The sequence below is a fragment of the Myotis lucifugus genome, unplaced genomic scaffold, assembly GCF_000147115.1.
Source record: "Myotis lucifugus unplaced genomic scaffold, Myoluc2.0 scaffold_10, whole genome shotgun sequence".
Taxonomy (NCBI): domain Eukaryota; kingdom Metazoa; phylum Chordata; class Mammalia; order Chiroptera; family Vespertilionidae; genus Myotis; species Myotis lucifugus.
Genome location: NW_005871058.1, coordinates 10,393,900 through 10,421,001, shown reverse-complemented (window position 1 = coordinate 10,421,001; position 27,102 = coordinate 10,393,900). Strand labels below are relative to the sequence as shown.

Sequence of the window (27,102 nt, the reverse complement as noted above, 5' to 3'; positions counted from 1 at the left end):
TTTACTTCAGAAAGTTACCATATATGCCAACACAACTGATGCCCAATCTTTGGAGCACTCAATCTTCAATCATTATTTGATTTCAAATTTTTCATAAATATTGGAGACTCTTTTTTCTAATACAACATTTTAATTTTAATATAAGCATTCTGATAATGTTAAATATTTTCATGGAATCTGACTTTAAATTAATGACAATGTCATTATTTATGCTATTCTTTATTCCTCACTGATTTATTGTTTTCTATGGCTCAAACAAATAATATATTGTCAAATGTAGAATATCGAAAAATTACATCTACTATGAAGCACTTGTTTAAAGATCTAACAAATTTAAAACCAGAACTTTAGATTTTTCAACTCGGAAATGAGCCCTACTACCCTTTACCCCGCCCAGTTTTCCTGTCCTAGAGGTCGCATTATTGCATATGTCCTTTATTCGTAAGTACACTTGACTTAGAGCACAGTCTCAAACACCACCCAGCTGCAGAGATGAATAACCAACGTGTAACCTATGCAGAACTGAATTTGGCCAAGTCCGCCAAGGGACAGCAAAGGAAGCCTAAGGGCACTCAAAGCTCCATTCCAGTAACTGAGCAGGAAATAATAACCTATGCAGAATTAACTCTTCAAAATGCTTCCCGGGATCTTCAAGAGAGGGACAAGAAGGATCACTCCAAAGGTAACACATTCAATAGACACACAGTATAACTGTTCTAGTATGTGCAGCTGGGGTGCAGAGATATGGGGGGGGGGGGGGGAAAGTGCATTAGCTCACATATTTTTCATTTTTGAGAATCAGCGCTTAAAGTTGGAATACAGTATTCTAAGATGAAAGCTGAGGGCTAATTCTATTCAGGTATTGTTGTAGGGGTAGTCTTTGACCAGTAACTCATGGAGCATTATATATCCTAAACATGCAATGGTATATTCTGAGAGGAAGATTACAGTGGTAGGTATAGGCTTGGTGTCCAAGTTTATGTATTTGATTCTCTGTATGTAAACTGTCTAAACAAATTGTCTCTCTCTCCTTTCTCAGTGTATCCTTTTCTCTTCCTGCAGTTTCACCATCGCCTCCAGAGAAGCGCATTGCTGGGACCCTAGGGGTCATCTGCCTTGTACTGATGTCCGCTGTGGTGACAATACCTATTATTCTCTGTAAATACATTTTTGCAAGGTTATACAGAACTTTTCACTTTTATGTCCATCAGTGCCTCTGAACACCTCATAATGTTATGAAATAGAACTCTGATCCTAAAGTATGCATTTAGACTAAGTGCAAAATGGTAATTCTGAATTTTTCCAAAGTATAAATATCAGGATGAATTTAGAGAGTAGTTTATAAATATATGTACACATATATGACCACGTATATCCATATATATACATATATATATATAAAATCAGAATATATATTTTTTATATCCTCAAGGCATGCTTTAGGACACCTTATTGAGAAATACAAATTAATTTTTGAGAAAGCTTAATCCAAATACTGTGAGATGTAGTTCTCTAAACTTTAAAAACACCTTTCCTCAAAATTATCATTATTACATTAATTTTCATTGGTAAATAAATTTTATTTAAGATAATTCTAATCCTGGACAATACAACACAATTAAACATAAGACACAAAAGTATTATGGTGTACTTAGATCAAGATTAATTTAAGAATTACTCTTTTTTTCAGCTTATGTAATACAGAAGCAGAATAATTCTTTGTCGAAAACCGGGATCCAGGAAGGTACATACGTATATTCTCAGTTCTGATATTAGTATAGTTCATACTTTATCTATAACATAGTGTAGTAAAAAATAATAGATTTTGGGAATGGTTACATAAATTATAATACCAGGCAATAAATGTTCATAATGATTATAGAAGAGTGTTTTCTTATGCAACAATATGAAGAAATATTCATTTAAGATCATAATACCCATGTTGTAGATGGGCTCAAAGATAATTTTAGGATTCTAAAAAAGTGGTTTTCTCCATTGACATTCAGGACATGTAGAGAGTGGATATTTTTGTTTTTTTTTGCTTAATATGGAACATAAACCAGGAAACAAGAGACTAACCCTACTCTGTGAGTGTGTTTTCTTTTTATATATTGCACAAATGTGTCTATACCTATGCAAATATGTAAATTAGTTTTTATTTTAAAACATTTAAATTGTTTTTGATCAAATTTTATAATCTTTCTTCAGAATATCATTGTGGACATTGTCCAAAGGAGTGGTTTACATATTCCAACAACTGCTATTACATTAGTAATGAAAATAAAACATGGCATGAGAGTGTGCTGGCCTGTGCTTCTAAGAACTCTAATCTGCTTTACATAGATAATGAAGAAGAAATGGTAAGATTTAAATGTTTCAATCTTATTTAAAAGTTTATTTTAGTCTATATTTATAGAATTGATTAATATTTTGTATATATTCATAGTCTACTTATTTTAAAGACTATTAACATGCATTGTTTGACTCTCTAATATTTGTTTACATTTTATGCCATTCGTGCACATTTGATAATTTTCAGTTCTTGCTTTTTAAGAGGCAACCAAGCTTCTATAAATGCTTTTTTTCTAAAGTAAACTTTACTACTTAATTTTACTATACATCAAGGAAACTGAAGATATAATGATTGTGCAGATTAATTACAAACTTAAATGACCCATATAATTACAAATCATGAAATAGAAGTTGCCAGTCCACAGTAGCCCCTCCTGTGTGTCTCCTTTAACACTCATATGTGTCTCCTTTCACACTCACATGATATTTTTGCAATCTCTCCATACTATTGCATTTATCTGAATTTGTTAATTTTCACTGTTATATTGTAGTGACATGACATTTTTAATCTCTTTTACCCAGAATATAGTTGTTTTTTAATATGTAAGTATTATAATTATTTTATGAAAATCCTTGTCTCTGTTTTTTTAAATATTATATTGTATTTAAAACAATTTATATTTTATATAAATATTAAATAGAATACATTGTATTAATATACTATAAATGTTGTATTTATAATGATATAATAATGATGTATAAATCTATAATAATAAAAGCACAATATGCTAATTATACTGGATAGCCAAATGACCTTCCAGATGACCTTCTAGACGAAGCTGGGGCTCCGAGTGCCAAGACCCTTGCACGAATTTCATGCATTGGGCCTCTAGTACAATTAGATTATTATAATTGAGTATGTAGATAGTTAAAATTTATTGTCCTCTATGAATCAGAATTAAATTACAGTCATAAATATATGTGTATGCCAAATTTATTAGATTATCCCAACTTTTTCTAGTTTATTATGTAAATACACATTTTATCCAAAAAATTACATGATCCAAGATTTAGTAATGGCAGAATGTTCATTGCTATACATTCTGATCATTATATAAAAGTATCATTTTGACATAAGTAGGCATTTTTCTGATTGGTAATGGATAGAACACATCTTTCTGGGCATTAGTTCTTATGGAATTATGTATCGAGAGAATAAGTGCCTGTTCAAATCTCTCTACCATTTCTCCTGTGTGCTGCCTGTTATTTCCTTTCCTAGAAGTTGTTGTATTTCCTGTATGAGCTCTTTTTAAATTTATAAGTGCAAATAGTGTTTTTGACTGTTACTTACAGTTTCAGTCTCATATTGGGGTCTTTAAATGACCTGAATTTATTAATGTTAACCTAGTCCAATATCTCATTTTGGGTGTTAGTGATTATTTTAGAAGTTAGTGAAAGTTTGTGAAGACAATCTGCTATATTAAATGAGAGATACATCCATTAGTTGCCTCTTCTATGTGTCCCAACTGGGGTTCAAACCTACAACCGAGGTAAGTGCCCTGACTGGGAATTGAACCCACAACCTTCTAGTACATGGGATGATGCTACAACCAACTGAGCCACAATGGCCAGGCTGCCATCATATTTTCATATAGTTATTTAAACATAGTATCTTTCTAATATATATTTATAATAACTACTTTATAATATTTTTTAATAAATCCTACATCTTATCCCAGTGAAAATTAGATTCTATTGACTGGTCCCCCCACCAAGTATAAAAGACATTTTTTATTTTTTTTTGTATGTTTTCTAATTTTTGGTAAGTACATATTTTTGATAATATAATATAGTAAATATGGATTCTTCATCTTTCTTAGACTTTTTGTAACTTTAATAAACTTTTAGTGTAGAATATTCTCTTTTGAAGTGTGCTTACTCAGTTTTTAAAATTCTCGTTATTTGTTTTTATATTTAGTAGATTTATAATCTACTTACCAGAGATTAGCCCTATGTTTGCATAGCTTAGCAGACAACCAATGATTTTTAAAAATGTATTCAAATATGTCAAATCAGTATGGCTTTCACCCTCTGCTATTTGATGTTCGTGTGTGTGTGTGTGTGTGTGTGTGTGTGTGTGTGTGTGTGTAGGGAAGTGATCATGATTTTGAAATCTATTCTCAAGTCCACTTTGGCTTTTATTTTTTACTGTATCATCTTTGTTTCTTCTACACATGTGCAAATTTTTCCACCTGTCAGTCAAGCACATGCAGAGAGCTAATGTGATCTCTTCTATTGCACTCTTACTTTTACTAGTAGTACCTTCCTGTTATGTTTATGGCGGGCACTGTGCCTGACACAATGGAGAACACAGCCTCGGTCTAGGAAAAGGATAATTTCCTCCATTTATTACTCACTAAATTCACCACTTTGAGCTGAAAAATACTAGTAGTGGGCAACTTGACAACCCCTTCAACTGCTTATCAAGTCTTCCCCTGTGTCAATAATACCATTGATATTTGTGGCCTTCCCCAAATTATAAAAATTATAATTCTTACTCACTGAGCTGAGTTTGGGGGGTAGGGGAGACATGGGAGAAGCATTAGACAAGAAGACCACAAATTTGCTCTATTTTTTTTACCTGAATCTCTAGCAGCTTTCCCAATAATTAATAATTATAAATTATTATTAATTTTGAATCAACTTTCAGAGCTGTGAAATTGGTATTTTTGTCCATTTGTCCTCTTCACTTAATTGTGCTAATACATTTTCCTAATGTGTCCGTTGTGTAACAACATATTGCAAATTGAAAGACTATAAATAAGAATTAAATTTACTTGTTTTTGCTTTCCATTTTTTAAATCATCATTATTTGGGTTGCAAATTACAATTTACTTAGTTACTCAATATTATATTTGTTCCCATTGAAATCTCATAGCTTGATATATAAAATATTGCCTTCAGTTTTAAACTGCTGTGTAAGAATGTGATAAAATACAAATTAAGATAATTATCTTCAGAGTGTTCAGATTAGTGCATTAAATCAACATTGATTAAAAAGGCAAGTGAGTTAATTGGAAAATGTAATTCCTTTTTCAATGATACAAAATGGTTACCTCTGTATGGAAATGAAGAACAGCTTAAAAGTTTATACATTTTTATATTAAGCACTGGAGGCCTGGTGCAGGAAATTCATTCACCTGGGTGTGGGGAGGGGGTGTCCCTCAGTCCAGCCTGCACCCTGTCCAATCTGGGACCTCTCGGGGTTATGTTCGACTGCTGGTTTAGGCCCGATCCCACGGGGCCATACCGGCAGTCAGACATTCCTCTCACAATCTGGCTCCTAACCATTTGCCTGCCTGCCTGCCTGATTTCCACTAACCACAATGCCTGCCAGCCTAATATCCCCCAAACCGCTGACCTGCCAGACTGATTGACACCTAACAGCTCCCCTGCCAGCATGATTATCCCCAACTGCCCTTCCCTGCGGGGCTGAGGGGACTGGGGTACTGCAGCTGGAATAGGCAGGGCTGAGGGGACTGAGATTGGATGAGGCAGGGGGAAGGGGACTGGGGGACTCCGACTGGATGAGGCGGGGTTGGGAGACTTGGGGACTCTGGCTGGGTGAGGTGGGGCTAAAGGCACTGGGTGCCACTATCTTGGGAGGGCATGTAGGTCAATTAGCATATTCCCGCTTTTTTGGCATGTAGGTCAATTAGCATATTCCCGCTTTTTTGGCTGTGGGCATCTCCATCTTTGTGAGGGTGTGATTATTTCCTCCATGAAATACCTGCTTATGACTTTTTATTATTTGAGTTATTTGTCTTTTCCTTATTGACTGTTGATGTTTTTAAAACACATTATGTATTCTGTTCTTTTTATTTATTCTGTTTATTGCAAATATCTTTTCCAAGTTTGTGATATTTCCTTTTTACTTCCTTCCTGATTCTTTAAGAATAGATATTTAAAATTTTAACACAATCAAATTTTTTAATGTTTCTTTATGACTCATGATTTTATATTAAAAATGCTTTACAAAATATATTTGAATTTTTTCTAAACCTTTCTAAATTGTGTTTCTTGCATTTTAATTTTTAATTCATCTACAATTGGATTTTATATATGGTGTGGGATAGGGAACAAATTAAAAATTTTTTCATGTGACAAAAAAATGGTTATACATTTTGAAACTTTTATCCAAAAGGTGTTTATAAATTCAGTTGTAAATAAAATCATGGTCATGTAAAGTACAGCATAGATAGAGAATATAGTCAACAATATTCTAATAACCATGCATGGTGTCAGATGGATACCAGACCTATTGGGATGTTCAACTCAAAAGGTATACATGCCCAATCAACATGCTGTACACCTGAAAACAAAACAATATTAGATATCAATTGTAACTGACAACTCTTTTTTAAAGTTGCTCAAAAATTATTGTCATTGTTTATTATTACCGGAAACTGCATCCAAATTCTCAACATACAAATTAAAACTGAAATAAAAATAATATAGTCTAATAAAAGAGAATGAAAATTGACCGCACTTCTGCTATGCCCCAAGCCACGCCCAACCAGCCAATCAGAGTAAATAGATGCAAATTAACCCAACCAAGATGGCGGCTGGCAGCCAGGGAGCTGGAGCAAGCAGGGGGTTTGGTTGCCCCTGCGATGGAGGGAGCCAAGCTTCCCACCTGAGCTGCCCGGCTATGCTTCAGCTCAAGGCAACAAATTTTCAATTATAGAAGATAAATAAATCCCAGATACCTGCTTTGAGCTAGCCTCCATTGGGCGCTTGGGTGGCTGGGAGCTGTGACCAGCCTGCAAACAGCCATCAGCCCCTCCCCCAGGACGGCCACACCTTCATGGGGTGAGGGTTCCCGCTGAGGGGCTTGGCCAGTCTGCAAATAGCCATCAGCCACTCACCCAGACTGGCAAGGCACCCCAGGAGTACCCCCCGACCCTGAAGGGGGTGTGGCCAGCCTGAAGACAGCCCTCAGCCCCTCACCCAGGCTGGCCAGGCACCCCAGTGGGGACCCTCACCCTGATCCAGGACACACTTCAGGGCAAACGAGCCAGCCCCCACCCGTGAACCAGGCCTCTTTCCTGTATAATAAAAAGGTAATATGCAAATTGACCCTAACAGCAGAATGACTGGGAATGACTGGTCACTATGACACACACTGAACACCAGGGGGCAGACGCTCAATGTAGGAGCTGCTCCCTGGTGGTCAGTGTGCTCCCACAGGGGGAGCTCTGCTCAGCCACAAGCCAGGCTGATGGCTGCCAGCACAGTGGTGGTGGCGGGATCCTCTCCCGCCTCCTCAGCAGCACTAAGGAAGTCCGACTGCAGCTTAGGCCTGCTTCCCGCTGGCAAGTGGACATCGCCCGAGGGCTCCGGGGCTGCCAGAGGGATGTCTGACTGCCAGCTTAGGCCCATCATCTGGGGAGTGGGCCTAAGCCAACAAGTGGACATCCCCCGAGGGATCCCAGACTGTGAGATGGCACAGGCCAGGCTGAGGGACCCCCACCCGAGTGCACACATTTTTGTGCATGGGGCCTCTAGTTATAATATAATCACTTAAAATATAAAGGTTAAGAATTTTGTTCCAATCTTCATTAGTAGCCTCTTGTAGGTTTCTCCACTTCTTTAATGGCTTGTGCATCACACTGCAACATGCAGGAATCCTTTTTCTGATATTCTACTGCCTTTGACAGTTCCTGGTTGGTTTGTTAGACATTCACTCTTGTATTTAAAACTTTGCCTTTTATGGTATCTATCACATCTCCTTGCTCACGAATTGTCATTCACAAATCTTTAAATGGGTCATTTACATCCATAATATCAGCTTCAAATTACTTACTCTCATGAGTAAGGTAAAGGTTATCCTCCTTAATTTCCTCATCCTGCACCCTAAGATTGATTTGACTTTCCCAGGATATAAGATTCCTTTCTTCTGAGCCTTCTTCAAGAACACTACCAGATTCTCCAGAACTGGCTCTCACTGGAACAACAAACTCTATTTCTCTTCAACTTGCCTCTGGACCTTCGGAAAGTTTGTCAGTGATGTGAACTCAGCGATAACTAAGTGATCCTTCTGTATTTTCCATTGACACTGTTCACTGGGGATGGTGAGCGGAGATCCAAATTCTTTTATTTTTCAATGTAACTGCATTGTTGAAAATATTATAAATGTCTCCCTTGTCTTCTCCCCTATTGACTCCTACCCCGACTTCCAGGCCTTCACCAGACTATTGCCTGTGCCCATGGGCTATGCATATATGCATATAAGTTTCTCAGTTAATCTCTCCCTCCCCACCCACGTACCCCAGCCTCCCCTCTGAGATTCATCAGTCTATTCTATGATTCTATTTTTGCATCTGTTTTGTTCATAATTTAATTTTATTCATTTGATTCCACATATGAGTGAAACCATATGATACTTATCTTTCTCACTGGCTTATTTTGGTTAACACAATACTCTCCAGCTCTTCCATGCTGTCTCAAAGTGTAAGAAATCCTTCTTTTATCCTGCTGCCTAGGATTCCATGGTGTGAATATACCATGCCTTTTAAATCCACTCATCTACTGATGGGCACTTGAGCTGTTTCCACATCTTAGCTATTGTAAATTGCACTGCTATGAACATAGGGTTGCATACATTCTTTCTGATGAGTGTTTCAGGTTTCTTAGTATATATTCCTAGAAATATTCCTAGAAGTGGTTATTACTGGGTCAAATAGCAGTGCAATTTTTAACTTTTTGAAAAAACTCCATACTATTTTCCATAGTGGCTGCACCAATCTGCATTCCCACCACCAGTGTACTAGGGTCCCCTTTTCTCCACATCCTTGCCAGCACTTGTCATTTGTTGGTTTGTTGATGGTAGTCATTCTGACAGGTGTGAGGTGATACTTCATTGTCATTTACATTGGCATCTCTCTGATGATTAGTAACTTTGAACAGTTTTTTATTTGTCTCTTGGCCTCCTGTATGTCAACTTTGGAGAAGTGTCTTTTTAGGTCCTTTGCCCATTTTTAAATCGGTTTGTTTGTCTTCCTTTTGTTAAGTTGTATGAGTTCCTTATATAATTTGCATATTAACCCTTTATCAGATGTATCATTGGCAAATATGTTCAGCCATGCAATGGGCTCCCTTTTCACTTTGTTGATGGTTTCTTTTTCTGTGCAGAAGCTTTTTATTTTGATGTAGTCCTATTTGTTTATTTTATCATTAGTTTCTCTTGCCCTGGAGATGTATCCACAAACATATTGCTATGAGGGATGTCCAAGATTTTTCTGCCTATGGATTTTTCTAAGATTTTATGGTTTAACGACTTACACGTAAGTTTTTTTAATCTATTTTGAGTTTATTCTTGTGTATGGTGTAAGCTGGTGGTCTCATTCCATTTTGTTTTTGCATGTACCTGTCCAATTTTCTAGACATCATTTATTGAAGAGGCTGTCTTTACTCAATTGTATGCTCTTTACTCCTTTGTATGCTCTTGCTTCTTTTGTCAAATATTAATTGAGAATAATGGTTTGGGTCATTTTCTGGATTCTCCATTATGTTCCATTGATCTATATTCCTATTCTTGTGCCAGTACCAGGCTGTTTTGATTATAGTGGCTTTGTTGTATAATTTAATATCTAGTATTATGATCTCTCCAACTTTGTTCTTCTTTCTCAAGATTGCTGTGGCTATTTGGGATCTTTTTTGTTTCCACATAAGTTTTAGAGTGTTTGTTCTAGATCTGTGAAACATATCATTTTAATGGGGATTGCATTAAATCTATAGATTGCTTTAAAATCTATAGATTTTTAATGATGTTGATTCTACCAATCCCTGAACATGGTATATTCTTTCACTTGTTTATATCTTTCTCTATCTCTTTATTTGTAATGTCCTGAAGTTTTCTTATACAGGTATTTTACCTCCTTAGTTAAGTTTATTCCTATGTATCTTAATTTTTTTGTTGCAATGGTAAATGGGATTTTTTTTAACTTTCCCTTTCTGTGAGATCATTTTGGTGTATAAAAATGACAGTTTTCTGGGTGTTAGTTTTGTATCCTGCTATGTTGCCAATTGCATTTATTAAACCTAGTAGTCTTTTAGTGGAGTCTTAAGGGTTTCTATGTACAATATCATATCATCTGCAAATAATGACAGCTTTACTTCTTCTTTTCCAATTTGGATGCCTTTTATTCCTTCCTGTATGATCACTATAGCTAGGACTTCCAGTAATATGCTGAATAAGAGTGCTGAAATCGGTTATCCTTGTCTTGTTCCTGTTCCTCGGGGAAAAAGTTTTAGTTTTTGCCCATTTTGTATGATGTTGGCTGTAGGTTTGTCATCTATGGCCTTAAAAGTTTTTTTTATCAAAGTCAGTTGTTGGATTTTATCAGATGCTTTTTCTGCATCAATTTATATTATAGTTCTTTTTGTTTTCCAATTTGTTTATATACTTTTCTGTTCCTTTGGCAAGTTTGTTAGGATGCTGCTGCTTCTGTTGCAGCTGTAGCCTCTATTCACATGAATCTAGAGGTGTTTCAAGTTGATTCAGAGACCTCTATATTTCCACAGAACATCGTGGGATCATCTGGGTGTTGGATATGGTGGGCCAGCTGGGTGGGGTCACAACAATTTCGGCATGTGAGACATGGTTGGTTTGCTTATTCACTAATTGCATCAGATGTTGGTGGGCTGTGCATTTAAGCAGTCATCCAACTTCCTCATTTACTCCTCCTCCTCCAGCAGTGGCCAACTTAGCTGTTTGTATGAATTCAATTACCTAAGTTCTCATAAAAATGTTTGTCTCATAGGATTTTTTGAACATTTTCATTCGATTTCCATGGATTCAACTCTACCACAGAAACAATAGTAATTTGTTGGTGTGGAAAAATGGCTTAGATTTCTCTTCCAAACCGTAAGTTTCTTGAGAACTTATATATTTTATGTCTTCACGCTTAAAGCCAGAAATTAATCTTAGAAATGAAAATAAATGCGTGAACAATTACATAAATATGGTACAACTTTGTTATAACATACTAATTCAGGTAAGGAGATATCCACTAGAGTAGTAGTCGGCAAAATCGTTAGTCAACAGATCCAAATATCAATAGTACAATGATTGAAATTTCTTTTGAGAGCCAAATTTTTTAAACATATCCTATATAATAAAAGACTAATATACAAATCTGGTTGACTATGACGTGCACTGACTACCAGGGGGCAGATGCTCAATGCAGTAGCTGCCCCCTGGTGATCAGTGCGCTCCCATAGGGGGAGTGCTGCTCAGCCAGAAGCCGGGCTTACAGCTGGCGAGTATAGTGGTGGTGGCGGGAGCCTCTTCTGCCTCCACAGTGGCACTAAGGATGTCGGACTCCTGGCGTAGGCCTGTTCCCCATGGGCTTTCAGACATCCCCTGAGGGCTCCCGGACTGCGAGAGGGCACAGGCTGGGCTAAGGGACCCCCCGAGTGCATGAATTTCGTGCACCATGCCTCTAGTACTATATAAGTAGGTACAGTGTTATTAACTTAATTAGGGTACTCCTAAGGCTTAGGAAGAGCCACACTCAAGGGGCCAAAGAGGTGCATGTAGCTCGCGAGCTGCAGTTTGCAGACCGCGGCACTAGAGCCAAAAGCCATTATATTAGAAAGTAGGTTTTACGAATATATATATTCAAAAATTGACAAATTAGTTAGTTTACCTGTTTGTATTTATGATGACACATTTGTGTAATTAAAATGAATTACATATGAAAAGTTTCATTTCACAGAAAAGTTTTCTGTATGTATTTCTATAATTTAAAATTTATACTGAAAAGATCTAGTAAATGCATGCCCCAGTCCTGACAGGTAAACAAATGTACTTGGCTGGTGTGTGGCTTCAGCCCTCAGGCTTTGAACTGCTGCAGAGAGTCAGGCCGCAGGGCAACAGCACCAGTTACCACAGGCGATGTGGTGTGATCATGTGCTAACCATTAGCAGTACCTTGTTTAGGAGCTTTCACTCTTGGATTTAAATATGTAGACTCTAGTAGTAGATATGTAATATTTATTTATGTCAGTGAAATTACTACATTGCTTTCCCCAACCTATGACCTAGTTGCTAAAAATTTAAAAAAATAACAGTGAATCAAGACTAAAAATCATAATCTATTAATATAATAAGTAAACTTTTTATTAAAACATTTTAAAATAAGCAAGATGTTAATTTCACATATGATATACAAACCTAAAATTTTTTGCATTAAATCCAGATCCATTAAATCAAGTGTTTACCATCAATTAAATGTTTCTGTTGAAAATTTTAAAAGATGTTCAAATTTAGATATGTAAATATTACTATAAAGAGTTTATTCATTAAAATACGAAGTTATATATGATCAGGTTAATGATATATTATTTCTGTATTTCAGATCTGCAATAACTTCAGGATTTCATAAGAATTGTACATTTGCAAAGCTTTACAACCACAAGTTCTTTTTTGAATCCTGTTTACAAAAGAAAAGCTACGTTTGTAAGCACCAGCCCCTTTAGCTTACCTAAATCTAGTATAATGGTATTTCATCCATCTAAAAATGGTACATTTTTAGTTTCTTTAAAAGCACTGCAATTATTTTTCTAGAACTATTTTTTGAGACATTATTTTGAGACCAGCTTTAGGTTCACAACAAAATTAAGAGGAAGGTATTGAGATTTCCCTTATTCCTCTGTCCCCACCATGCAGAGCCTCCCTTTTACCAACATCACTCACCATCGTGGTACATTTGTTACTGAGAATGATTCTACTTTGTCTCTTCATAGAACTGAAAGTCCACAGTTTGGCCTGGCTGCTGTGGCTCAGTACTTGAGCATCGTCCCATGCACCAAGAAGTCAATAGTTCAATTCCTGATCAGGGCACATGTCTGAGTTACAGGCTTGACTCCTAGTAGGTGGTGTGCAGGAGGCAGCCTATCAATGGTTCTCTCTCATCGATGTTTCTATCTCTCTATTCCTCTCTCTCTAAAATCATTATAAACTTTTATTTCAAAGTGTATAGTTTATCAGATACTTCACCATTGGTATTACAGATTTATATTTAAATCTACATTTATGTTAATTTAAAAATATACATCCAGTTACATATTGTACACTTTTAAAACTTCTAATATTCACTAAAATAATATCAAGAACTGTTATTTTTTCCTTTGTTTGTTTGGCTCAGTGGATAGAGTGTCAGGCTGCAGACTGAAGTGTCCTGGGTTGGATTCTGGTCCAGGGCTGATGCCCAGGTTGGAGGCTTGATCCCCAGAAGGGGGGCATGCAGGAGACAGCTGATCAATGATTCTCTCTCATCATTGATGTTTCTAACTCTCTCCATTCTCTCCCTTCCTCTCTGAAATAAATTAAAAAATAAAAAGAACTGTTATATCTAAGTGTGCAATAACATGAATAATTAAGCAAATATTTTCAAATAAATTTACTTGACCTAGCCTTTAAAAGTTCAAAATGGGGGCTGAACATCCAGGGTCACAAGGTGTATAAGTGTGTTAAATCAGGAGCGAAAAAACAGGGGATGTTTGATTCAAAGAATTATTAACTACTTGTTGGCAAGAGAGGGGAATAAAAGAAACTTACAGAATGTACCTGAAGCTTAAGGAAGATTACCAAACTGGAACTCACATGGGTGCCAGGTTTTAGACTTCATTGAAGACAGTGTCACTACAGAAAGCTTTATGGCAGTTATGCTCACTGGACGGAGGTGGGACAGAGCAGTTCCAAGTCCGCTGGCCCACACTGGTGAGGATGGATCTCAATGACTAACAAGAAGGAAGGCCTCCCTGCCACAGTGTCAGCAGGCAGAGGCTGGAGGAGAGGGACTGGGACCAGCCACAAACACCTGCTGGAGGGGGAACTACACAGGAACATCCTGCATGCGAGCAGCTGTTAACCACATCTCTGTAGCCAAAGAAGAGAACTCACCATGAAATCAGGAAGAAGAGCCCTTTCTCTGGCATGTCTCTCTTGTGCCTTTTACTAGCAAAACATCATGTGAGCTGACAGGGAGGAAAATATTTATAAGACCTAGCACCATTAACTCAAAAAGGGCAGTAAATAGAGATTTGGAGCCCAGAGTAATAAATTCTTATTTGACACTCAAGGTTATTATACAACAACCCCAAGATTTCTATAGAAAAGCCATTTAAATATGCGCCACTTATTCAGAATACGAAACCAAAACATATATCTTCTAAATCTATTTTGGTGCAGCATTATTAACACTTAGAGTCATTTTTTGGTGCTGACTGGTGGATTCACTGGATAATAATCAGTGTCCTTTGGTATATTTTACATGTCTTTTTTCTTCTCTACTGTATTTTAGATATTTTGGAAGGTACCTTCTTTTATTAAATTCTTTGTCTCCCCCCTTTTGACACTCTTAATTACTATGCTTTAGAAGCATATTTGATGGACACAATAGAGTGTTAAGTAATGAAGAAAATAAAAATTAAAAGGACACAATATCTGTGTGAGTCAACGAGTTAATTATTGACAAAATGTGGATGAACTTTAGTAATTTGACATAATCATTTGGAGATATTTTTACTATAATTCAATTACAAGGGGGAGAGATCCTGCACTCGCTTAATAATGCAAAATGAATTAATAGTTTATATGTATTTATCTCTTTGGATATGGATGTTGTCTTTATATTCTGCACGTTTATTCCTTAGATTCACATAGAGAAAATGTGTCAATATTCAAAATTAATTTGCATTTAATTGCTGAAGTTGTGTTACCAACAACCTAGTTGCATTGATATTTAAAAATCAGCATTTATTTTATTCATTCATTTCCCATTTAGCCATTAGTGGTTTGGTTGGCTTTTAGTTGATGTAGATTGGGCATGTATGGGCTCAGCTCAAAACTATAGATAAAGTTCATATCTTGTTTTTATATTTTATTCTCTGAACAGTGGGCTACCTGGTACATAACCTCATAGCAGTGATTAGCAACTCTCAGCATGGCTAGCAGAAATGTGCTTCTTGATACCTGAACTCAGAATTCATAATATGTTACTTTCCAAATCACATAATATTACCAAAATAAGTCACATGGCCAAGCTTTTTAATTGTCTACAGAGTACACTCTTCTCATAGTGGTCAGAGAGGAAAAATGTAGATTCCCTCAAAACTAATCTAATCTACAATAATAGCCGTAGGAAGACAGGGAGAAAAGAGTAGTGCACCAGCAGTTGGGACACCTGTAGGAATTATGGAAATCCCAGAAGCCAGAATATAAAATACCCACATACTTTGTAGTCACATGGTTCCTCACATGATCTCACTATTGCCAGAGATAAGTTTTTTAGTATTTTAACTACATTAATTAACAAATTAATATTATTTCTTGATGTAAAATTTTTTTTAAATTTAACGTACAAATTACCAATATAATTTATCAAATTTTGAGGACTAGTCACAAAACTAAATGATCTGGAATATAGTCTGAAAAAGAAATTAATTGATCAAATCCAATATTTTCAAATAAAAGTAATGAGACTTCCTGGGATAGTCTTGGGAAATGGTGAGTTTTGTGTATGTAGTTAAGTCTCATTCATATCAATAGCTATTTCTCTAATATAAAATGACTACAACACGTAGCATGATAGTGATTGAGGAGTTTGTGTAAACTTCTCTACCCATCACAGATATTCAGCATAAATAACAAAAAAGATAAATAAGAAACAAGGTATTGGAGTTGGAGAATCTCCTTGAGACCATAAGAAGTCTGATATTATGTTATGAACAGGGGCAAATTTATCGACATTGGTGGTTTCCACACCAACTTCATATCTTTATCCAAATATCACATTCCCTATAGACACAGATGGAATTTCAATTCCCTCTCACAGATGATATGGTCAATTCCTCTTACTTTGTTCAAAATGTTTTCATACAACATTTATTATCATCTCACATTATATATTTTACTTTTCTTCTGACATGCACCACAAATATTTAATCTATCACAGTTCTGGCAGCTTGAAGTCAGAAATCAAGGTATCAAAGGTCTATGTTCACTTTGAAGACTCTAAGGGAGACCCTGTGCCCTGCATTTCTCTTCAGTTTGGGTGTAGCCCTGAGTCCTAGGATTTCATTGGCCTAAGGGGATATTATTCCAATCCTGGCCTCGTTCATCTCACCGTTCTCCCTGTGTGTCTCTGTCTCGGTGTCCAATGTCCCTCTTCTTATACATTTCATATCTATTAATTAAGGCCCATCCTACACCAGTATGACCTCATCTTAACTTGGTTGCATTTGCAAAGGCCCTATCCCAAGTAAGGTCACATTCAGCGGCTCTAGTAGACATTAATTTGGGGTTGAAGGGGTGTGGGCATGTGACACTAGAAAGGTACTAAAAATAGGAGGTAATGCCCAAATCTTTTGTTTGGGTATCATTGAAACTAGAAACAGAATTTGTTTTAGTGTTTGTGAAAACTCAATTTCAACCATATGTATGAAAGCTTGGGAGAGGAGAAGGGGAGAAATGACCTAGCATAAAATCAAAAGAAACAGTTTACTCAGAATTCATCTGTCTTTGACATTTCAAATCATTCGTTCTTAACACTTTAAAATATAACAACCCAAACCCAAAGAAAACTGGTTTAATAGAGACTAATGACAATGATTTTGAAATTATTATCTCCTACACAGGTACACATATATCACGTTTGCATGACACTAAAATTGCTTTATTTTACCAACATTGTATATTTTATTCTTTCTACAAATTAAACTCTTCCATTCTTTTAGGAGTCAATAAGACAGAGTACAAAACTGGCCTCTATTACCAAAAGATAAATGGTATTAGAAGTCAGTTAACTGAAATTTTTACCATAGGGGGTGGAAAAATCAATAAGATATATAAAAATTCATAAGATATCTATGATGAAAAATTAGAGCCTCTCATCTGCATGTAGATTATTGAGCTAGTTTACAGTTAATACAATGTCTGTAGTATACATTTCCTTAAGAAGAGTGTAATTTCCTTAACCCGAGTCAATCACAGGTTAGATATTGTCAAAATTATAATTTGATTTTTAGGCAAATCTCATCTTTATTATACCTATTTTTTCAAAGACATAGATTAACAATTTATAGAGTATACAATGTGTTTGTTTTATTACTGGTTTATCATGACCAACTACTCTTTCATAGTCTTCAAAACACTTATCCTACCTTATAATAGACAAACATGTAAATTGACCATCCCTCCACTATGCTCAGCAGACAATCAGGAGAGTATGCAAATTAATCTAATAAAGATGGCGGTTAATTTGTATATGTAGGCATGAAATAGTGGAACAAAGACTGAAGTCTCCGGCCAGAGCAGTGAAGGCCTGGGTCCCGGGTGCTGGAGGAAAACTGGTGCCTGCAGCCAGGGGGAAGGAAAGCCTATTGCACAAATCTTTTTGTGCAACAGGCCTCTAATCACTTATAAATGATAACATTTGCTTAAAAGATACTTTTGTACTAACCCCATGAAACATGCAGAGGCCAGACTGAGTGGTAATTCTTTGCCCCTTCATGCTTCAGAGTTCAAAAGATCATATGTTCATGTTATCCCATAACATTTACTGATTCTAACATTTCGGGATAGATTGAAAAGTCAGAGAAAAAAACTAACTACAAAAAAAGAATGGCAATATAAATTTTACCCGAGACCAGATAATTTTCTTTTGAGTGAACATTTCCCAGATAACTCATTTTAGACTAATCTGCAAAGCTATGCCAGCTGGTTACAAAGCAAAGAGGATTATTGTTCCTCTCTCCAATGATGTACCTCAAATAATCTCCTTGATGCCATAAACACATTTCTCCATTCTATTCTTAAAGAAAACTAAAAAAGGATGAGATAAAAATTAATCTTACAACCTTAAATAATTTAGCTATTTTCTCTCAAAACAGGATTAACTACTGCTAACCAACTCCCCCTACCCCCATGCCCCCCAGATTTGAAAGCATACCATATTCTTTAGAGAAGGTTGTTGTGTTGGCTTTTCTGTTCTTTTGTGGGAATGAAATGCATGTTTTAAAGACTATTTTCATCCCATAATTTTCTGGCCTCAATTAATTTCTCAGAATATATCAGGTAATAAGTAATGTCATTGTTCACAGGGTTTTCAAATGATTTATTTAGAGGATGGGATAAAACCATATTATAGAATTTATTTTTTATCTTTTACAAGTGCAATTTTATTTAATTTTGCATTTTATTTTATTGTTTAAAGTATTACAAATTGTAGTATATATATCTCCTTTTTTCCCCCTATTACCTTCTCTTTCCAGCACATGTCGTCACCCCACCCTCCCTGTGTCTTGTGTCCCTTGGTTATGCTTATATGCATGCATACAAGTCCTTTGCTTGATCTCTTACCTCCCCCTGCAACACTCCCCAGTCTTCCCACTGTAATTTGACTGTCTGTTTGATGCTTCTCTGCCTGTGAATTTTTATTTTTTATTACAGTTGACATTCAATATTATTTCACATAAGTTTAAGGTATTGAGCATAGCTGTTAGACATTTATGTAATTTATGGAGTGACCTCCAAATAAGTTTATTACCCATCTGGCACCATATATAGCTATTTCAATATTATGGACTATATTCCTTAGGTTTTACATTACTACCAATTTATAGAATTTTCTTTTAGAATTTTTCAAATTCAGCAAGGGTGCCTGTCAACTGAAATTTTTATAATCTGTGGTTGATTTTGTTACCATTTTTACCCTTTGGTGAGAATATTTAAGTTCTATTTCTTAGTAAATTTCAACTATAAAATACAATGTTATTGACTTTAGTCCCCCTGTCATAGATTAGATCCTTAGGCCTTATTCATCTTATAACTGAAAGTTTGTACCTTTTTACCAACTTCACTTATTTTCTCCACCCTCCCCCAAATTCTGGCAACCACTTTTTAATGAATTTCATATTTTTTAATTCTACATATAAATGATACCAGACAGTATTTCTCTTTCTTTATCTTATTTCCCCTACAAAATGCCTTCAGGTTCATCCTTAAGACAAATCACAGAAATTTCTTGTTCTTGTTTGTGAATAATAATCCTCTGTGTGTGTAACATTTTCTTTATCCATTTGTCCATTGAAGACACCTAGGTTGCTTTCAAACATTAATTATGGTGAATAATGCTTCAATGAACATGGGAGTACAGATATCTCTTTGCAAATAATTGTGTTACCCTGACTGGATATCTCAGTTGGTTTGAGCATCGTCCCTATACGCCAAGGTTACTGGTTGATCCCTGGTCAGGGCACATACTAGTACATAATCTCACTCATGTTTGAAATATAATGAACAGCGTAAACTGATCAACAAAAACAGATCCAGAGACAAAGAAGCATTGATCAGACCGTCAAACCTCAAGGGAAGGTAGGGGAGGGTGGTGGTAAGGAGGAGAGATCAGCCAAAGGACTTGTCTGCATGCATATAAGCCTAACCAATAGACACAGACACCATTCGGGTGAGAGCATGAACTGGGAGGGAGGGAGCAATGGGGGCGGGATAAGGAAACATATGTAATACCTTAATCAATAAAGAAAAAAAAGAATCAAACAATGCTTTTCTGTTTTTTGTGTTTTGGTTGTTGTTGTTGTTGTTTTTTTTTGTAACAGATGCACAATTCTGCCAATTTATTTAAAAATTTTAAACTTTAAAATAAATAAATAAATAAATTAATTAAAAATCATTTGAAAAATCAAACAACAAGTTGATTTCTTTCTATTATCTATCTATCTATCTATCTATCTATCTATCTATCTATCTATCTATCTACCTCTAATCTCTTTGCCTTCTTTTTTTTGAAAATCAATCAATAAATTTAAAATTATAAAATAATTGTGTTGTTTCTTTGGGTACACATTCAGAAATGAGATTGCTGGATCATATGGTACTCCCAATTTTAATTTACTCAATAATGAAGATAAACATTTCCTCTATTCTGGATGTAATATGAGAAAGAAGAAAAATTCTATCTGATTCACACTAGATAATTTAAATGCAATGTTTCATTTCTTCTAATGGTCATGGGTCACTTAACATGTGTTTTCAAAGTCTACCATTTTGGCCTCCCCAGCTATGGTCAAGTGAAATTTTTAAAAATTACATTTGTTTTCCTCCTACATTGTTAGACTTGGGTTTTTGTCATTTACAACAAATATTTATATTAAAATATAAACTACTAATTATAATTTAAATGAATTAATAAACAATATGAGTATTAATTTAATATTTTAATTTTATACATATGGTATAGTTCAGTGTTGCTTAATGTCTTATCCTTCACAAACATTTATTAATATCAGGAAAATTTATATTTCTAATATACAAATAATAAAATTAAATACAACAATTTTAAAAACAAGAGAGTGTGAGAAGATACATTTGAGAATAAATATTTGTGACAGTTATTATATGTTGAAAATGTAGTAATTCTTCAGAATATTAGTGATAAACATCATTAAGTAGCTATTGTTAATGAAATATGGTTTTAGATTTATTCTATTTTAATTACAATAACATAATGAGTGTATAAGTAAAATGAGGTAATGCCATTTTTAGCAACCTTGTCTAAGAGTAGAACTTAAACATCTGAGATACTCTTCACAAGGCCTAAGATATGTGATTTTAAGATGAAATAAGTTAACAGCATGAATGGTGACGTCTTTTGTCCCAGAAATCTTTTAGAATATGAAAATAATTTCTCAGAGGCACTTACCAATGGACAAACTTAGTGATGCACTACAAGCTCAAAGTCTCCTACAATTGGAAGATGTGTGATGAGATAAGACATCTTCAAAATTGCCCAAGTGTAAGAATTTCCTGTTCAAACTCTAAGTGACACAGTGATGACAAATTTACTATTTTCTACTTTTGATTCACTCTCAGTCTTCACAGGCCACTCAGTGGAAACCACAGACATTGTTTAAGGAGTGACCTTACCTCCCACTAAAGGATTCATAACTTACTGGCTCCCAGAGGTATGTGGTCTACTCTTCTATCTACTGGCCCAATTCATTTAATGGGAAATACATTTTCATTGTCTGATATGAATCAGAAATAGTAACAAGGCAATTGTGTAAAAAATAATTAAAACAAGTGACATACTGAGAGTTTATAAATGTCAGATTGAGTGTTATCTTTACATGCGTTGTATCTTAAAATATTTTATTCCCACCTTAGATTAGTAAGCGAGGTTGTTAAACACTAAATAACTTTTAAAGGTAATACATTATAAATTTCAAAGCCAGAATTTATTCTAGGTCTCGCTGATGCAGAGCCCATTGACTGAATTATTGAATAAATTATCAGAATTATTACATTTGCCTACACACTAAAGTCACCTTCACTGACTTTGATAGCCCTAGGGTCTTTCTGGAATTTTGAACCAACAATGTTCCTCCATAAATGATATACACATTTATTAATCATTTTATGCTTTCATATCTTAACTGTTAAAATAAATTAATATTTTAAAGAATCCTTTAACTTTCTATTGGTCTTATTATTTGTAAGTTTTGGATACCTTTAGAGTGTCATGTAGCATTTTTCAGCATATAAAATATTTTCTTAAATTATAATGATTTCTTAGAACTCCACAATTATTTAAAATATCACGTGATATTTTAAAGTATCATCTGCTCTTTTAATAAAAAAATTTAAATGACTAAATAAAATTAACTTATTACAGAAAAGCACTATGTATTCTAATACTACTATTCCCCCAACTTTAAAACACTCAATCTGTAACCATAAATTGTCATAAAAATTAGTGCATCTCTTTTTTTCTATACAGCATTTTAATTTTCACAGTTATTCTAATTGTATTAAAATCTTTCAGTGGATTCTGACTTTGATAATGATATCATTATTCTGATTTTCTTTATTCTTCGTTAACTTCTTACTTTTCATTGCTTCAACCAATAATATTATGTTAAACATAGAATATCATTTTAAGAACTATTCTATCATGAAACACATTTAAATCTCTATGTAAATTAGAACAAGACTTCACATTGGTCAAATGCAAAGTGAGTACTGTTACTATCTCACACTCCACCCACAAAGACTATCCTTGGGGTCTTGTCATTGTTCACATCTTTTATTAATTACTTAAGTACTGTTGTCACAGGCACCATCCCTGTCATTACCCAGCCTCAGAGATGGATGTCCAACAAGAAAATGACTCAGAAATGAATCTGGCTGAGGACTTAAGGAGACAGCAAGTGAAAGGTAAGGGCATGAACAGCTCCATTGTACCAACTGAACAATAAATATGCGGTGTGGGAATAAACTTTCAAGTGCTTTTCAAGACCTTCAGTGGAATTACAAGGATGACTAAAGCAAAGGTGACACATTTAATAGACACACAGTATAATTGTTCTAGGATGTGCACCTGGGATATCGAGGTGTGCAAAAGAGTAGGGAATTAGCTCACATACGTTTTCATTTGTAAGGGTCAGAGCTTAAAGTTGGCACACAGTATGCTAATGTGAAATCTGAGGGCTAATTTCATTGAGGCGCTGTTGTAAGGTGTCGTCTTTGACCAACAACTCATGGAGAATTGTGTTTTCAGAAAATGAAATGGTACATCTGAGAGGAAGATTCCACTGCTAGGTATGGTTTTAGGATTCAACTTTATGATTTGCTGTGCACGTGGGTTCTCTTATATGTAAACTGTCTAAATAATGTCTCCATCTCTCCTTTCTCTTCCTGCAGATTCACCATCACCTCCAGAGAAGCTCTTTGCTGGGGTCCTCGGAGTTATCTGCTTTATCTTGATATACAGTGTAGTAAGAGTGATATTTTTTATGCCTGGTAAGTTTTTGGAAAATTATAGGGAGACATCATTTTAAAGAATCTGAGTGCCTCTACGCACTTCATAATACAGTATTACAGAATAGAATTCTCATTTTAATGTACACGTTTAGATAAATGTGCTATGCTGAATTTGTCAAATGCATAAAAAATAGAATGATTTGTAGAACATATTTTAAACATTTATATATTTTGATTTCATAACTTAATTACATATTTTATAGGAATCCAAAAGACCTTACTATGAAATGCAAATTAATTCTTGATATTGGCTTAGCCAACACTGTAAGAGATGGTAAAGTTTGTTCCCATAGGCTTTTAAAATATTTTCCTTTAAATCTGTGTTACTTTATTCATTTTTCTTAGTAAATCAATTTTGTTACAGATAATTCTCATCATAAATAATATTTTTTAAAAACTTCAAGCTACAAACAAAAATTATTATGATTTCTTTAGATTAACTGATATTTTAAGAATTACTTTAATTTTTTTTAGCTACTGTAATACTGGAGAAGAATAATTATTCCCAAATAACAAGGATCCAGAAAGGTACATAATAATTTTCAAAGTTCTGATATTAGCAAAGTTTATATTTTGTCTCTATCTTAGGCTAGGCAATAATGATAATAGACTCTTTTGGGAGAACATAAATTATAAAATGAGCAATACATTTTCATAAATAATTATTATAAGAGAGTGTTCCTTCTTCTGCAACATTATGAAAAAACATCAATTTTAAATTGCGACATCCATTGTTGCAATTTGGCTTAAATTTCCTACTGCTATAATATAATAAGAGGCAAGTAATTTTACTAGTCTTAAAAAGTAGCTTCAGTTATTGGCTTTTCGGACAGGTATAGATTGGATAATTTGTTTATGTGTTTGCTCTATATGGGCACAGAAATTAGGGGATATCTGGCAGACCCTTTTCTGTGAGTGTGTTTTGTTTTTATATGTACCAGCCAGTGAGGATGCATAGGTTTATTATGTACCTATTTGTTTATACCTATGTAAGTGTGTAAGTTAATTTTAAAACTACAAATTGCTATTGGATTATAATTCGTAATCTTCCTTTAGCATGTCATTGTGAACATTGTCCACTGGAGTGGTTTACATATTCCAACAATTGCTATTACATTAGCACTGAAAATAAAACATGGAATGAGAGTTTGCTGGCCTGTGCTTCTAAGAACTCTAATCTGCTTTACATAGATAATGAAGAAGAAATGGTAAGATGTTAAAAAATTTCATATACTTTATTAAAGGCTTATTTCAGTCAATAGTATATATGTAGAATTCACATTTTTATGCATAGTTGTAGTTATTTAAAGTCTGTATAAAATTCCACTGTTTGACTTTATAATCTATACTAATAAAAGGTTAATATGCTAATTAGACCAGATAGACTGGACATCTTCCAGATGTTATTCCAGATATTTTTCCTGACAAAGCCTGGGCCCGGGTGAAGCCACCCAAGGTCCCAGGTGACTGCGGCCGGCCAGAGGGAGGGAAGCCTGGGTCCCATGTTTGGGGGCCAAAGTCAGAGGTGGTTAGGGGCGATCAGGCAGGTAGACGAGCAGTTAGAGGTAATCAGGCAGGCAGGCGAGTGGTTATGGGCTATCAGGCAGGCAGTGGAGTGGTTAGGGGTGATCAGGCAGGCAGGCAGAATGGATAGGGGAGATCAGGTAGGCAGTCAGGTGAGCGGTTAGGAGCCAGTGGTCCCGGATTGTGAGAGGGATGTCCAACTGCCAGTTTAGGCCCAATCCTGCAGGGGTCGGGACTAAACCGGCAGTTGGACATCCCCCAAGAGGTCCCAGATTTGAGAGGGTGCAGGCTGAGCTGAGGGACCCCCTGCCCCCACCGTGCATGAATTTCATGCACTGGGCCTTTAGTATTTTATATTTTTAAATTACTAATGCACATCTACTAATCTTCAGTCTTGCTTTTTATAGAAAACTGTACTTCTATAAGTGCTTGGTTTCTAAAAGAAACTTTGCCATTTAATTTTAACTTATATCAAGGCTAAAACATATAATTGAGCAGATGGATTACAAGGGCAATGGAACCATATAACTGCAAATCAGATCACAAAATAGAGTTTGCGGTCCATTGCAGACCTGCTCCTGTGTATTCTCTCATCATTTCTTCTCCCGCATCACTTACCCACTGTGCTGACTTTTAATATTATAGAGTCTCTTTGCTTGTTTTTGAAACTCATATAAATGAAATCATACAGTAACACACATTTTATTCTTGTTTCTTTGGACTCCCATATGATATTGCTACACTTCATCTATATTGCATTTATCTGCCGTTTGCTAACTTTCACTGATGAGTTATGTGAATGTGACATTTTAAAATCTATTCTCTCTGTTGTCATTCACTGGGGATCTGAGTCTTATGGCCTCCAGAATAAGAGCCGTTCAGGGTCCCTTACTTTTAGTCATAGGCTCCTTTTTGCTGGTCCCTCCTCTGAAGGGCCTCCCTGGTTTCTCTGATTGCTTTTGGCAGCAGGTGTCCTGATGGATCACTCTCCTAGGCTTGCTTGCTGTTGCTGGGAAAGATTCCCTCTGCAACACAGGGGAGAAATGGCTTCCTTGAGCCAAGTCCTATTTCTAGGTTGGGAATTGGAAACAATCAGGCCTAAGTCGCTTTCTTCTGTTGGGTGGGATATAAGTTACCCTGTCACTCTGTTTTCCCTAATCCTGGAGTACAAAACCTTTTACTCTTTCTCATTCCACCTTTCAGAGCTCTTCTTTACTCATGTCTTTCATTAATTAGTTCCAGAATTTATAGTTCTAATTAGAGGGGAAATGAGTCTCTGACACCTGGACCACTGGATTCCGCCAACACAGAAACAGGTCAATTTGGGCTTTATCTGGTTAAACAATGTTGTGAAACACAGAGAATCTTTTTTTTTTTTGCTTTCATGTCATTTATCTTTTTAATTTTGATCCCTGTTTAGAAAACCAGCTATCTGAGAAATAGTAGAAAATGACATTGATTTAGTCACGGTAACAAATCCTTTAAGTATTTGGAAACATTTAAAACTTTGTTATGTTAGTTTTGTCAATGTGGGTAACTACTAAATTACATGAATCAGAATTTTCCTTATTAAATTAAGAAGAATGAGAGCATTAAACATAAATATTTGAGTTAATTTTAAATCAAATGTACAAACATTGCTGACAGTTTTTGAAAATATGAAATGTGATTTTAATATATCTTTAATAAAAAGTCTTAATATATCTTTATTGTTAGATTAGGATCCAACAATCTTATTTTGTTCTCAAAATGAAGGATTTTTTGAAAGAATACACTACACTACTTTCTGTATAAAAATAATCTTTCCTGATGATAATTTAAATAAAAATTCTTTATTTTGGGGTAGGAATTTCTGAGTTCCTTATCACCTCCATCATGGATTGGGGTTTTTCGTAGCAGCAGTGATCATCCTTGGAAGTTGACAAATGGTTCACCTTTCAAACTAAAGTAAGTTGTTTTTTAAATGCTATATAAAAGGAAAATTCAAAAAAAGAAAAATTCTGTTGAGTATTATTGATGTTTTTGTTTTTAAGTTGAATTATAAACATGAAGAATGATAGTCAAAGTTGATGAAAGGTTGATATAAATATTAAAGAATGACTATCTAATTTTCCTAATAACCAACTCTTACTAATATTCCATGAAAAATATCATTTCCCATTTTCAAAATATTCTCTGATTGCAGTTACATGGAAAATGGTATATATTGTTTCATGGATTGGCCCCCACACAATAACAACAAAATAATGCATTTTTCTCCATTACAGAATAGAAGACTTATTATTTGGTAAAGGTGACTGTGTTCTGCTAAACCTATATGGCCTCACGTCATGGAGTTGTGAAGCTTCAAAAATATACAGCTGTAAGCATAAGCTTTAG

At 35.1% G+C, this 27,102-nt stretch overlaps 1 protein-coding gene across 1 annotated transcript; it reads left to right on the top strand.

The window, feature by feature from the left end:
* The first annotated feature begins 492 nt into the window (after positions 1-492).
* Positions 493-27,102, top strand: LOC102435896 (NKG2-A/NKG2-B type II integral membrane protein-like). The gene is made up of 6 exons (XM_023749830.1): positions 493-682; positions 23,080-23,178; positions 23,674-23,727; positions 24,256-24,407; positions 26,570-26,670; positions 26,991-27,102. The coding sequence occupies exons 1-6, from the start codon at positions 493-495 to the stop codon at positions 27,100-27,102; spliced, it is 708 nt and encodes a 235-aa protein (XP_023605598.1).